Below are 15386 nucleotides of genomic sequence, written 5' to 3' on the forward strand. Positions count from 1 at the left end.
ACAATAAAACACATCAGCTTATAATGACCATCGTGTGTGCTTCTTTCTAAAAAGTCTTCACAAACCCGTTTAATTTTATTTACTCTTTTCCCCCTTCTGAACCACAGTATTTATCCTTTTATTCCATCTCGCATTTTGACACTTGATCACGTGCTATTTTGTATTTTCAACTCAACTTTTTGTTTAATTCTTGTACTGCATTGTAATTTAACCTTTGCCCTAACAACAACAACAATAATAATGATGGTGATGAAGAAAACTAGCAAGTCATCTGGCTATGTGTTCTTCTCTGATTAATCTTGTATTTCCAACTAGTGTACAAATTCATTGAAGCTAGAAGCCTTGTTTCACTTAGTACCCCCCAGAGAGTCTGGCAAATCCTCAAGTTGCTGGGTTTTCTTGCAAATTTAAGCCAGCGCACCCAGCCGTTCCTGTGGTAAGCGCCTCATAAATCAAGCTCTCCTGTCCCTAGATTCTGTATGTGCGAACTTCCCATTTCACAGTCCGTATCTGGACTTATTCCTCATTTTTCTGAATTTCAAGGTATACTTTTTGGCACTTCTAACCTTCCCTCCCACCCCCAGCTGTGCTTTTCTGGCTTTGAACTGTTCTATCTCTCTTGGTTCACCATTTGGGTCTCTTGTAGTTGCAGCACCCTCTTGGATTACTATCTTATTCAGTGACAGAAAGAAATCCGAAAACAGAAGCCATGAAACAAGAATCTTATCAACTTCCTGCTCCACTTTCCCCGAACGGGCACCTATCCTTTTTCTGGTGCAGCCTCTTATTTCAGAGGGATGGTAAGGCCCATCCCTCCCCTACAGCTCTAGATCCCAGCATCTCTTTGAGCTCTTGAGAACCGAGATTCTCCTCCATTTAAACCTCTCCCTTACAACCAGCTCCTTTCCATTTGTCATACAATGTGTTCAAGTCTTTGACATTAAACCTAAACAAACAAAGGAATGAACAAATAGAATACTCTTCCTGAACTTTACATTTCCTTCAAGCTACCCCACCTCCCTCCCACCCTTCACAATGACACTCAGAGGAATTGCTATAAACATATTTCTGTTTCTCTCTCTTCCAAAATAAAAACAAGTCTCATCTCCTCCTTTTAGCTACCTCCAAAACTCTCTCATCTTTTTTAGGCCAACTTTCTGGAAAAAGTAGTTTGCACCCTGGTTTCTTGTTCCTTACCTTCCAATTACAGCTCAACTCTCCTGACCCAAGGTCATCGCTCTTGCCATAGTCAGCAATGACTTCAAGTGGCCGGCTCCGTGGTTTCCCTCAGTTCTTATCTTACCAACTGCTTCACAGCTGTCAATACGGTTGACCACTCTTGCTCTTTAAAATAATCTCTTCCCTTGGACTGAATGACATTAGACCCCTTTTATTGCTTCTTTCCCCTGCATCCTGTTCTCCTACTCTCCTGTTCAGGCTCCTTCTCCTTTGACAGTCTCAGAAATGCTGTTTTTCCTCAAGCTCCTGTCCTTGGATCTCTTTTCTTTTTCTTTCTACGCTTTTCCCAGGGCTTTGGTTTCCATGTATATGTTAATGACACCCAGAGCTAAGTCTGCAGGCCAGACATCTCTTCTGAATTTTAAACCCTTGGATATAACTCCCAATTGGACATCTGCACTTAAATGTCTTCATGGCTCATGAATTCAATGTATCCCCAGACAAATCCATTCTTTTTCCTTTTCTCTCAAGGCTTCTCCTCCTGTATTTATTGTCTTGGTAAACAGTGTCTCCATTTATGCAGTCACCCTAACCAGACTAGGGTGGTACTTGTCTTATCGAAGCTCATCCCCCATATCGAATCAACCACTAAAACCTGTTCTTTACAGTCATAAATGACTCTCAAATCCTTCCACCCTTCATCTCTTCCAGACACTTCTCTGGTCTACACTAACATTTCATCTCTCCTAGATGACAGTCATTTTTTTCTAATCCTGTTTCCCTAAATCGCCCAGAGCGATCTTTTTTTTTTTTTAAATGTTGAGCATTCTTTTAATTTATTTAATTTATTTTTTTTGGCTGTGTTGGGTCTTCGTTTCTGTGCAAGGGCTTTCTCTAGTTGTGGCAAGCGGGGTCCACTCTTCATTGCGGTGCGCGAGCCTCTCATCGTCGCGGCTTCTCTCGTTGCAGAGCACAGGCTCCAGACACGCAGGCTCAGTAGTTGTGGCCCACGGGCCCAGTTGCTCCGCGGCATGTGGGATCCTCCCAGACCAGGACTCGAGCCCGTGTCCCCTGCATTAGCAGGCAGACTCTCAACCACTGCGTCACCAGGGAAGCCCCCAGAGCGATCTTTTAAAAATGCAAAGCTTATCATTCATTCCCCTACTGAAACTCTTCAGTAGCTTCTCTCTGTTCTGAGGATAAAGTCCAAACTTTCTAACATGATATGGTAGGCAGAGTAATGACCCCCCAAAACATCTGTGTCTTAATCCCCAGAATCTGTGAATATGTTACTTTACATGGAAAAAGGGACTCTGAGCGTGTGATTAAGAGGAAATTATTCTGTATTTTACCTGGATGAGCCCATTCCAATTATGCGAGCTCTTAGAAGGAGAAGAGTGGTTCAGAGAGATGTGCAGACAGAAGTGGCAGGAGAAATTCAAAGCATGAAAATGGACTCCATCCACTCTTGCTGGCTCTGAAGACAGAAGGAGTTTCACCAAGGAATGCAGGCAGCCTCTAGAAGCTGGAAGAGGCAGGGGAATGATTCTCCCCTAGAGCCTCCAGAAAGGACCGTAGCCCTGCCGGAGCCTTGATTTTAGGCCAGTGAGACCCATTTCAGATGCCTGACCTATACAACTGTAAGATAATAAATCTGTGTTGTTTAAGCCACTAACATGTGGTCATTTGTTACAGCTGCTACAGGAAACTAACACACATGGTCCAGAGCTCTCTACATGGCCCGTCTTCTTCCTAATTCTTCACCTTCACTTTTCCCCCAGCCATGCCGAACTTGAAATGCCCAAGATAAGCTACATTTTCTCACAGCCTCAGGCCTTTAAACCTACTGTTTCCTATTCACCACACTGATCTCATCTTCAACATATTTTTTTTTTACAGAAAACCTTCCCTAACCCCTCATGTAATTTACTTTTCTACGTACATATTCTTATAACATCTTGTTCTTCCCTATAACATAAGTGCCTTTGCAATGACATGTTTAATTTAATTTATTTATTCACTCATTTATTCACTCATCAGATATTTACTGTCTATTATTTTCTAGGCTTTGAGGATACAATGGTATGCAAAACAACAAAACAAAATAAGACAGAAACTGTGATCCCCAAACTAACAGATCTTATGTTCTAGGTAAAAATATCAGTGAGTTAAGGAAATTTTCAATCTTGCTCAGCTTACATATCAAGTGTCTGGAACATAGTAGGTGCTCAGTAAATGCTTTACGAACGAATAAATGAAAAACTAAGTGCATGAAGAGGAAGAAAGTTCTTGATCGTGTGGTCTAGGACAGACCTAGGTCTGTATTTCTCTAGGTTATCATCTCCTGGTGGACCACTCATATCATATTTTTGCAAGACTTGCTTGTCATTAGGCAACCCTAATGACTGGAGATACCATTTCTGTAAGCCTGACCCTTGCCTACATCATTCAGAAAATCAGAAGGCTTGATGAGCTTCAATCTTCTAAAAGTGCAGGTTAAAAACGTATTAGACAAGCTGCCAAAACTCCTTGAAGAAACTGATTTCATGGAGGTTTGAGTATTAGTATCTATCTGAAACCACATGGCTGAGAAATTTGCTGCTAGAACTTTTCCATCAGACTAAATCCTCATCTGGAACTGACCGGCCTCATCAAGAGGCAATGGCAGATGCACTTTTATGACCTATAGCAGCAGGTCTCACTACTGATTGCATATCATAATCCTCAGAGAGTAAAAATAGGAACTGTAAGATTGAGATTCCCCATTCCACACGAATTAAATCAAGCTTTCTGAGGATGGGCTTCAGGCATCAATGTTCTTAAAAAGTAGGCCAGGTGATTCTCGTGTTCACACAATGTTGAGGAAAACTTCTTGGCACCATCTGGTGGGTATCCATGAAATCCGAAGGGGTGGAATTCAAGTATGGGGGTGCCCATTTCATCACATAACCCAAGCTTGAGGTTGCCACTGACCTGAGTCACTGAGCTGCTTTATCACTGGTTTTAGGAATTACTCTAGGCTTTGCCTATTAGTGTCCCTATGGATCTTTGCAATCTGTGGATCTAGTTTTTCCAGTATTAGTTAGGCCTGCTGCCGTCAGCTGGATTATCTGTTCCTGTCTATCCTTTTTGTTTATATCACTTACTTAGAAGATCATGTTAGCATTTTGTTTCAGCATCTCCCCCAGAGAGATTTGTTCTAGAAACCACACCCTAAATAGACCTGTGGTATGACACCTAAATCTTTCTCACCTGCCATTGAGACCAGCTTCAATGAATAACTAGTTCAGAGAGTACAGTACAGACTGGGGGATCATGTATGGAAGGTAAAACTCACTGCAAATACTGCAGAGTGAGTTACAGTCCTTTGGTGGGCAAGCCGAGAGCCCAGTCAGTGAAGGGGGCCGATCAGAAAGGCTGTTCATCTGTCTTACACATCAGTGACCAGGACCCTGCTCCAATGATACTGACACTGCCTGTATATGATTCTCTAACATCCGTCACATTAATAATAGCCCCATATTAACAATGTGCACACTAATTCCCTTCCTTCTAACTTCAGGACTCCTTTTTTTTTTTTTTTTTTTTTTTTTACATATTTGACTCACACCTTGGACTTAGAATAGAGCACCAGAACTTCGCCTTTGATCTCTTATTGCCCTCCTAGATTGTGATTTAGATTCATTTCCTGAATGATCCAACCTGGTCCTGTGGGAAGGTCTGCACAGATCCCACCCTTGCCCTCAGAGTGGGACTTGCACCCCACTAGATATCAGGCTCGGTGTAGTCTTTCATTTGCTTGCAAGGCATCACAGGCTTAAACAACAGAAATTTATTTTCTCACAATTCTGAAGGCTAGAAGTCTGAGGTCAAGGTGTCTGTGGGGTTGGTCCCTTCTGAGGCCTCTCTTCTTGACTTGCAGATGACAATCTTCTTCCTGCATCTTCATTTGGTCTTTCCTCAGTACATGTCTGTGTTCAAAGTTACTCTTCTTTCACAGACACCAGTTGTATTGGATTAGGGCCTGCCCCAATGACCCCCAATACAGTCACATTCTGAAGTCTGGGGTTTGGAAGTTCAACATTTAAATTTTGGAGGGACACAATTCAGCCCATAACACTCATAAAAGTTTTTTGATTAAGCAATACCTATGTTTTCTACTAGTTTTACTAGATAATTTCCAAAGCTCATTTTCTCATTAAACCTTTATTCTACCACTGAGGGTAAATTTTGTAGGTATTATACTTTATAGGTGGGAAACTAAAAACAGAATTATGCTAATTATTCAAAGTTGGACAGTTAGTAGCAAAACTGGATTTAGAATCTATGTCTCTCCACTCCTAGTTTACTGCAATTTTGCTCTCTCTCCTGTGCTGCCTTCCCCCCCCCCACCAACCAACTCAAATCCCCTTTGAAATAATCTAAAGGGTCATGGCTTATCCAATAATTGCTGGATGTAATAGTCTGATGATTTGTAGACATTTGGAGACACATTAAGTTAATAAGAATATATTTAAAATATAGCAGAATATATTTTTAAAGAATGTATTTACATTTTTATTTAAGAATACATTTTTAAAATATAGCAGCTCCAGGTAAAGCACAGCAATTGGACAATCTGGCTCTTGCCAGGGTATATTTTTTGAAGCTTACACCTAAATGTTGTCAAATTAGGCAAAAATAAATTGAAAATTGTGGGAACACCTGGATGTTTTGCCTTCACTGCACCAGGTACCTGGATATTTAGAGGCAAAATAAAGGCAGGACTTGAGGCAATTATTAAGAGGAAATAATAGATTATGCAAGGGGAATATGTTATTGAAATGAATGCATTCCATAAATATTAAGAAAGAGGGTGAGTGATCTTGGATAGCTCCTTCTGAGCCCAGTACCCCCTCCCCAGCCCCTTTGACTCACTAGACAGACAATCTTTTGTAGCTCAAAGACTGTGTATGTACAATGCTTACCACCTGCCTTTCACCCTGCTGAGCTATTAGGCTGAGTGGAGAAGTATTTGTGAAGCACTTTCTGGATTCGTAGATGAAATGTGTTTATCAAGTAAAGCCTATTTCCAAGTGTTTCAATCTCAGCTTGAAAGTCATTTCCTAGATCAAAGTGATGTACATCAACATGGCAGGAGGTCTAACTCTGGGCCAGAAATGCATTGAATGAAGAGCCATTGATGTACACCTGGTCCCATCACCCTGCCATGAAGAGAGGTTTCCAACTTTAGAAAAAGAAAACCTCAGGAGCAGTTCACACCCCAGGACACTTTGTGGTGGGCCCAGGCAGGAAAACACCTGCTGTAGGAAGGAAGCTTTTTGTCAATAAATAAGACAATGTGGCTCCTTTGAGTGGAGAAATAGAAGCTAATTAAGACTGCATCCTTAACCCATGGATCTGCCAGTTTGTTTAGCTCCTGCAATTCATCAAGGTGAAGAGATAATATAATAGCAGTGGCCAACACTCTAAAATTTCAGGACTTTTCTGGTTTCCCAAGTCTTAGTCAAGAGCTTCTCTCATGTGCTTCCAATGAGCCAACATTCAGTAACATTTATGGAGGGTCTGCTCTATGTCACGAATTGTTCTGGTAACTGGGGCCACAAGGCGACATCCTGACCATCACGGAGCCTGCGCTCCAGTGGGTGAGATACAATAAAAGAGTATACTAGGAAATACAACATGCAGTATCAGTTAAGACCTGTGAGCTGTGAAGGAAAATAAACCAGGGTAAGGGGACAAAAAGTGCCTTAGGGCTGCGCTGGAGCCCCACAGGGCTGGGCATTTCTTATAGAGCGTGGTGAGAGGACCCTCTCAGAGCAGGTGTGGTGCTTTACAAACGTGTTCACAAATTCTTTGAAATTAGGCTCATCAAAGATGGGGTCTATGCGTCCCCCTTTTGAGGCTGGTAGGGTCTTTGTTAATGCTTTTGAGGAGTAGAATGCAGTGGAAGAGAGCCTGCATGCCTTTTAAGTCTAGGTTAGAGAAGCCCATGCTGGTTTATCTAAAGACACTTGCTCTGGGAGCCTTTCACCACTACGTATGAAGCTAGCTACCCTGAGTCCACCATGTGGAGAGCACACACACACACACGCACACACACACACACACGAGAGATTCCTAGGGAGACTCAATTTCTCTAGTCCCCCAGCTGTTTGGGTCTTCCCAGCCCAGGTGACAGACGTGAGTGAAGAAGTTGTCATGATGACCTCAGACACAGCCACCATCTGCCTGCATCCATGCGAGAGACCCATGACAACCGCCCAACTGAGCCCAGCCAACGCCCTGCTTCAAGAACCAAAGAAATAGTTGGTCTTATTTTAAGCTACTGTTTTGTAATGATTTGTTACACAGTAAAAGTGACCAGAACAGGGAGGTGCTGTTTGATTAAGTATATGAATGATATCAGAGAGAATCTATGCGAGGATCTGGGAGAAGAGTGTTGTAAGCTAGGGGAAAGTAAGTGCAAAGGCCCTGAGGTGGCATGTTGGAGGCACAGCAAACAGAGCAGAGTGACCACAAAAGAGAGTGAGGTGCATCTGGAGGAACAGGCAGCAGCAGCTCATGCCTTGTAGGCTGTAGTGAGGAAGTTGGATTTGATTCGGAGCTTGATGGGAATCCTTAGAGGAATATGAGAGCAACAGTAACAGATTTACATTTTCAAAAGCTTTCCCTGGTTTTTGGGTGGAGAGTTGACTATTGGGGAGTGGACAAAAGTGGATGCAGGGCAGAAAGGATAGTGATTTGGGCTAAAATGGTCACAGTGGAGACAGGGAGAAGTGGGTAGATTTGGGACATATTTTCGAGGTAAGGCCAACAGCACCTGCAGTTACATTGCATGTGGCAATGACACAAATAGAGGAGTCAAGTATTGTTCCCCGGTTTTTATGTGAGTAACTTGTTGAGTAGTAGTGCAGGTTGGATGAGGATGGGTAGAGAAATCAATAGGTATGTTCTGGACATGTTAAGTTTGGGATGCTTGTTACATTTTCAAGAAGAGATGTTGACTAAGTAATTGGACACTGGGCTCAGGAAAGAGATCAGAATCATAGATATAAATTTGAGAGATGTCAGAATATAAGCGATATTTCACACCATGAGGCTGGAAGTGAGTGGGTGTGTTGAGTAAGTCTGAGGACAGAGCAAACATTTAAAGGAAATGTTACAACATGTCTGCAAGCTGATGGGAATGATTTGGTACAAAGGGAGATACTGATAATGCAGGAGAGGGGTCAGAATTAAAAGAGCAAAGTCCTTGATGAGGCTGGAGCAGATGAAGCCAGTGCACAAGTGAGTGGTTAGGCTCAGGGGAGCGTGTTGCCCTTAGCATCACAGGCCTCACTCAGAGAACTTGGTTGAATTGCAGTTGCCATTTACTTGTTGATATTCTCCTCTAGTCTGTAAGCTCACTGAGGGCAGAGACCCTTGGTAATTACATGCTCTGTACTACACTACAGCTCCTGAAGCAATGTCCAGCCCATGTTGCAAACAATAAATATTTCCTGTATTAAATGGGTGAATAAAAAAGACCATACTTGGCCAATAATAATTCATAAACAAATACCTGTTAACTTATATTAAATATGGATATTAAAAACACAGATGGATACAACCAAAGAAGGAGAAAAAAAACTGATGTTTTGGATATTTTCAATTCTGTTTTTTTTTTTTTTTTTTTTTTTGGCCACACTGTGTGGCTTGTGGGATCTTAGTTTGCCAACTAGGGATCAAACCCCATGCCCTCTGCAGTGAAAGCATGGAGTCCTAACCATTCTCTGGACAGCCAGAGAATTCCCTGGACATTTTCAATTTAATAGTTATTCCCAAGTTTAGTGAGGGTTTGGGTATTTTTCCTGATTGTTAAGTTTGATTAAAATAAATTGAATGATAATTTCTAGCATTTCTGAGTGCTTAGTTTATGGCAGGATCTCTTCTAAACTTTTATATTCATTATCTCATTTAACTTTTTACATCAGCACTATGAGATATCTTCTACTAGTATTATCATTCTTGAAAGATGAGAAACTAAACCACAGAAATGGTGAGTAATTTTTCTCAGATTACACAGCAGCTACTTGGTGGCAGAGTTGGGATTCAAACCCAGGCAGTTTCTCTCCAGAGGTGACCTACTCAGCTACTCTCTGGATTTCTAACTCCCAGTCTAGAATTCCTTAACTATTAGAAAACGAAGAATAAAATAAATATGACAACTATAAACACCCACATATGCAGCCAGAAAATGAATGACAAACTGGGAAAGACGTTTGTAATTCATACTAGAGAAAAAGGACTAATATACTAAGTCATCATAGAAATCTCTAAGTGAAAGACAAGAGACTCAATAGGAAAATGGGCAAAGAATATAGATAGTTCACTGTCCCCCAAAATACATATAGCCTTTAAACTTATGACAAGATGTGTAACCTGATTAAGAGAAAGGCAAATTAAAACTATTCAAAGATGCCATTTTTCACCTATGAGGTTGTCAAATATCAAGCTGTTGGCCTAGAGCTCCCATTGGCAAAGCTTTGGAGAAACAAGCACTCTTACGCTCTGCTGGCGAAAGTGTAAAATAATACCCACCCACGGGACTGTGGGGCAATTTCAGCAAAAGCTTGAAGCAGATACCTTTTGATCCAGTTATATCACTTCTCGGAATTAATCCTCAGGTACAATTATCCATTTGCAAAATGATATGTGAATAAGGATATTCATTGCAACATGGCTTATAATACAAAACTGGAAACAACCCAAATGTTCGTTAATAAAAGCGGTTATCTGAACTGTATATCCAGACAATGGAAAATTAATCATTTGTGAGGAGAAAGAGGAAGTTCCTTTTCTACTGATACAGAAAGGTCTCAAGGATATATTGCAAAGTAAAAAGAAGAAAAACAAAGTACAAGATAGTATATACGATATGATACCTTTTATGAAAGAAAGAGGAAGAGGAAAATTATAGTTAGCTCCATGTTTTAATCCACATAAAGACATACTGGAAAGATACAGGAAATTAATAAAGGGTATTCCCTGTGGGGAAAGGGTGAGGTGGGAGACGGGGAGTGATCTAAGTACTTTACATATAACACAAATCTCATGAAAAGCTAGGAGTAGGGAAATTAAGACTTCTCAATGTATACTTGTTATATTTTTTGACCCTTGAACCAGGTAAATATTTTGTTATTTACAAATGAAAAGGAAGAAACTAACGATAGCTATACTCACAGCCAGCTTGCCTGTCACTGTGCTAAGCACATTGCATTTATTATCTCGGGGATTTCACAGCAGGTCACATTTTTATTCCTATTGTGCAGGTGCTAGGAACAGGTTTAGAGAAGTTAAGGAATTTGCTTAGGGTCACACAGCTAGTAAACTGTGGACCTCAAACTCAAACCCAACTGCCTGGCTCTGGAACCTATATTATGAGCTGTTACTCTACTTGTACAGGGTTTGTTTTTGCTTTTGTTTTTTCACATTTCTATTCTACCTTGAGAGACGTAAGAGATGATGTCCCCTCAAGACCTAGTCTCATGGGCATGCTTGTGTTTGCAAACAAGTGATTGTTGGAAATCCCCAACTGTTCAACAGTTGCAATAGCTCATTGTAGCAATGGCTTAAGATACAATGTCTGTGGCCATGTGCTCTCCCCCGAAGGCTAGCTGTAATTCCATCCCCTCCTATCCTAAACCAGAAAGCATATCAAAGTGAAAGGAATAGCAAGGTTATTATTTTAAGGAATACTTCACATTTATTCAGTTCTTACAGCGTGCCAAGCACAGATGTTGTAAGTGTATAACATGTATAAAGATTTAATGTTCACGTAGAACCTTATTAGGTAGGGACTTTCCTTGTCATTGTTATGGGCTGAATTGTGTTCTCTCAAAAAGATATGTTGAAGTTCTATACCCTGTACCTCAGTATGTGACTTCATTTGGAAAGAGGGTCTTTACAGAGGTCATCAAGTTAAAATGAGCTCATTACGATGGACCCGGATCCAGTATGACTGGTGTCCTTCTGAAAAGGGGAAATCTGGAGCCAGACAGACATGCACAGACAGGAGAGGATGTGAGGATGGCCATGTGATAACAGAGGCAGAGATCAGAATGATGTAGCTGCAAGCCTAGGAATGTGAAAGATTGCTGGCCACCACCAGAGACCAGGAAGGATCCCCCACCAGAATTTCAGAGCGAGCGTGGCCCTGCTGACACCTTGATTTCAGACTTGTAGCCTCCAGAACTGTGAGATGATAAATTTCTGTTCTTTGAAGACACGCAGTTTGTGGTACTAGGAAATGAATACAATCACCATCTTACAGAGGAAGGAACCAAGGTACAGAGATGCTGAGTAACAGTTCGTAGAGGTTGCCCAGATTTATACAGTTGGTCAGTAAGTATTGGCGCCTCAACCTGAGCTTGGGAAGGCTGGTTCCAGAGGAATGCTTCATTCTGATCAAATCTGTATCTTAAAATCATTTGCAAACCTCAGTTCTTTGGCTGAACTGCATGCCCTGCTTCATGGCTGGTCTGAACACTCTGTTTGGCCTCAACCCCGTATCAAAGGGCAGAGCACAGAGTGTTTGGAGCAGGACAGCCCTACCACACTCCCGAGGGCATGGCAGTGCGAGTGATTGCAGCCAAATCCCAGCCAGAGGCGCAGCTGCTCAGAGCTGGGGGCAGCCAAGGGGGCCTTCTGGTCCTCCCTGAAACAGATGAGGGTGGCCAGGACCCAGGGGGTCCAAACTTCAAAGCGGCGGAAGCCTTCCTCATGGCCTCTCATTTTCTGACGAGCAAGAGTCACAATCCAGGAATTCGGGTTTTTAAATTACTTTTTTAACTTAAGAAAGGGTCAGGGTAAGTACAAGAGGGCTAAAGCCACTTTCAGTAACTGCCTTCCCAGATCCCCTTTGTACCTGATGCCCAGTAAATGCAAATATTTTCTGAATAGAACAATGCTTCTTTTTTTTTTTTTTTTTTTGCGGTACATGGGTCTCTCACTGTTGTGGCCTCTCCAGTTGCAGAGCACAGGCTCTGGACGCACAGGCTCAGTGGCCATGGCTCACGGGTCCAGCCGCTCCGCGGCATGTGGGATCTTCCCGGAACGGAGCACGAACCCATGTCCCCTGCATCGGCAGGCAGACTCTCAACCACTGTGCCACCAGGGAAGCCCTAGAACAATGCTTCTTAAATAATGTGGGAAGAGGAAGTGAAGGGATGAAGGGAACCCTGGCGGAGCACTTCACCCAAGCCCTGGCTGGTCCGTAGAGTGCCTCTGTGTGCCCCCTCCTAGAAGATGCAACCCTGTGAGCAAACCACGTGCCTGGTGGGGTCCAGGCGGAATGGCAGCCTCCACTGCAGTTGGGAGGCTGGCAAAAATGTGCCTGAGATGGACATTAGCGTCCAAAATAGAATTTGGTGAAACCGAGACTCAAATGACCAAAGGGAAATTGGATACAGGTCACAGTCACAGCAGGCAGAGGGACAGTGTTTGGGTAGATAATTTCCCCCAGCTATATTGTCAAAGGCCAGAATATTTTAATACCATCACCGGATGAGATCATGCTGTATCAGATGACACAGGACTGTGTGTTCTCCAGACACTCTGGGTACAGTGTAGACAGTCAGTGAGCACGTCTTGTCTGCTTGGTTTATCTCCTGGGTGGGCTTGGTGTGGGCTTCATGTTCCCAATTAGGATCAGAGCATAAGAAGAGAAAGTGTCTTTCCTGGAAGCCTGGCCAACAGGTCTGCACCATGGTGATTCTTCTCAAATGGAAGAAAATACCACCCTAAACCTAAGGACAAAACGTGTGCCTCTGGATACAACTTGGGATGTCACGGAGGAGAAGCAAAATGCTTAAGCTTTGCCTGATGTGGGGCAAAAGGAGGATGTAGCCAATAGTTAAGAGTGTTAGACACTGAGGCAGAGTGAGGGAAAGATTTATTGCCTTAAATTTAAACTTCTCAGACCTTAGATACTGATATACCCAGGTTTATTATACTCTAGTAAAAACCAACTTTGTTTCCTAAGTCCAGTATTTGAAGACCATCTCAGCCTTCACACTTGAATACCTTGTTTAAAAGAAATCCCTGGAAACAGCAGCAGATATCCTCAGAAGACTTTGAAAGACACCCTCAGGCTTTTTCTCACCCTTTTTCAAAGTTTAAATTCTGGGGCTCTATGTCTCGATGTGTGTAAAAATGTTTTACCTGCTTTGCTGCTCTGCTACTAAAGCAAACTCTGAAATATCGAAGCCTACAGGGAAATTCCAGAGACAAAGGGAAAAGCGACTCACCTGGGAGTGGGTCCCGCTCTCAGGAGACTTATTTCTAAAACGCATATTGCAAAGGCAAACCTCCGGCTGGTAGACATCTGCTCTAGCTAGGCAGCTCCGAGTGGAATGGCCAGAGGGTTCCTGGAAGACATTTATTTGCAAAGGACTGGGGAAAAATTATTGTTTGTTTTTGCTTAGAACTTTTGTCAGATTGGGCTTCCTGGGTGCCAAAGTCCAATCAGAGGAGAGTCATTTCATAACTTGGGCTTGCCGTTTTGGCCAAGAATATACTTATCAATCGTACATTCAGGCAGGGGGCCTGTGAATGCTAAACGGCTGAGATTAGCAGCAGTACTGTGTTGAAAAAAAAAAACCAAGCAAACAGAAGACTCCGGTGGTTTTCATTTTGGGAGACTCTGGAAGGGATGATAAGAGACTGTGTAATTTGGGGGAAAAAAGGTCTGTGGATGATTCCCATAGAGGCAGAAACTCAAAATTAGTAAAAGAATTGCACCAACCAGAAATGGAGGCACAGACGTAGATGTTCCAATCTGAGGATGAGCTGTGTGGGTTATTTCCACGTGGGCAAAGTGTAAAATGCATCTACAAACCTGGCTTTTTTTTAACAGGTATAGTGGGTCATTTTGAAGAATCCAGGTACCCTCCCTAAGGCCTTTCCAATATCTTCCAGAAGGATATGGTCTCTTTATCTCAGAAACACACCTGTCAGCAAGATAGAGTCTGAGATGGAATAACTTGCTCTAAACCCATTGGAAAGAATTTTTTCCCCTCACTTTTATGTTCTTCAGGACTTGTGGAAAGGGCAGGTTATTTTGGAATTACAGGAAAATGGGGACATCACAGCGGCTTTTAAAACACTGGTTGCACAATAGAATGACTTAGGGACTTGTGAAAAAACATTGGTGCCTGACCGCTCCCACCTGATACTAATTATTGATCTGGGATGGGGCCCTGCATCAGTATTTTTTAAAGCTTGCTGGGTCATTCGAATGTGCGGTCAGGGTCGAGAATTCAAATGACTACCTGGAGAAAAAACACATGAGATGCGGTATGTTATTGATTTTTAAAAATTCGCTAACACTTAAGGGGACTTCATAAGTATTCATTAATCAAAAATAGGCAATTTTCAACCATTAGCACATACAATGACGAGCAAAACAGAGGGTAGGGTTGAGGAGATAACAGATATAGAGCTAGTTTTTCCAGTACTGCCTACCTTTTGATCTTTTCAATGGTCTTACCTAGAGTAAAATTACCTCGTCTTATCACCCTTTCTTGCCCCCTCTTTTCTTTTTCTTTTTTTATGCAGGGCTAGAGCTCTCTAATGGGACTAATTTCATCAGTTCCTGAGTCTGCTGTGTAGACAATTTTCATGGTTGACATGTAGGTCATGCAGTTGCCAAGTAATAAGGTGATTCAAATGTGTGCGGCGACACTTATAACTACATCGATGAATAAATCTATGCAACAAGACACTTCTTGGGAATCTTTGCAAATAACAAGTGGGCTGTATCCAGATACGGTAGGAATCTGTCAGATATAATGGAAGAATGCTGAGCCCCCTCTCTTACAGGGCCTCTCTGAACCCTGCCAGGATATGTATGGAAAGAAGGACTTGGAAGCAGGCAGGGTACAATGATGCTTTATGCTAATTAGACTTAATGCTAATTGATTAGACTTCATGATAATTGACTTCACAATTAGATGTGACTGGAGATTGGAAAATCACCTCTCTCCTTGGAGACTGACTCACTGGAGGCGGGGAATGGAGTATAGGGGTGTTTCTTCGCTGACTGGTTTGAATGTTGAATTGCTCCGTAGAAGTTATATTTATTTTTTTCTCCATGGTTCAGGCAAAATGTAATGTAGCAAAGTAATGGAAGCAGTAAAGTATAATAATAATATACTATAATAATA

The 15386-nt window shown here is 42.2% G+C and overlaps 1 protein-coding gene across 2 annotated transcripts in view; it reads right to left on the minus strand.

Annotated features, from left to right (window-relative positions):
• C9 (complement C9) overlaps positions 1-13609 on the minus strand; it is a 49458-nt gene extending 35849 nt beyond the window's left edge. For both annotated transcript variants that reach the window (XM_067730570.1, XM_067730569.1), the window contains exon 1: positions 13470-13609. In XM_067730570.1, coding sequence (XP_067586671.1) covers positions 13470-13546 — 77 coding nt within the window. In that variant the 5' untranslated portion in view covers positions 13547-13609. The remainder of the gene's footprint in view (positions 1-13469) is intronic.
• Positions 13610-15386: the final 1777 nt, after the last annotated feature.

Source organism: Pseudorca crassidens, chromosome 3 (assembly GCF_039906515.1).
Source record: "Pseudorca crassidens isolate mPseCra1 chromosome 3, mPseCra1.hap1, whole genome shotgun sequence".
Lineage (NCBI taxonomy): Eukaryota > Metazoa > Chordata > Mammalia > Artiodactyla > Delphinidae > Pseudorca > Pseudorca crassidens.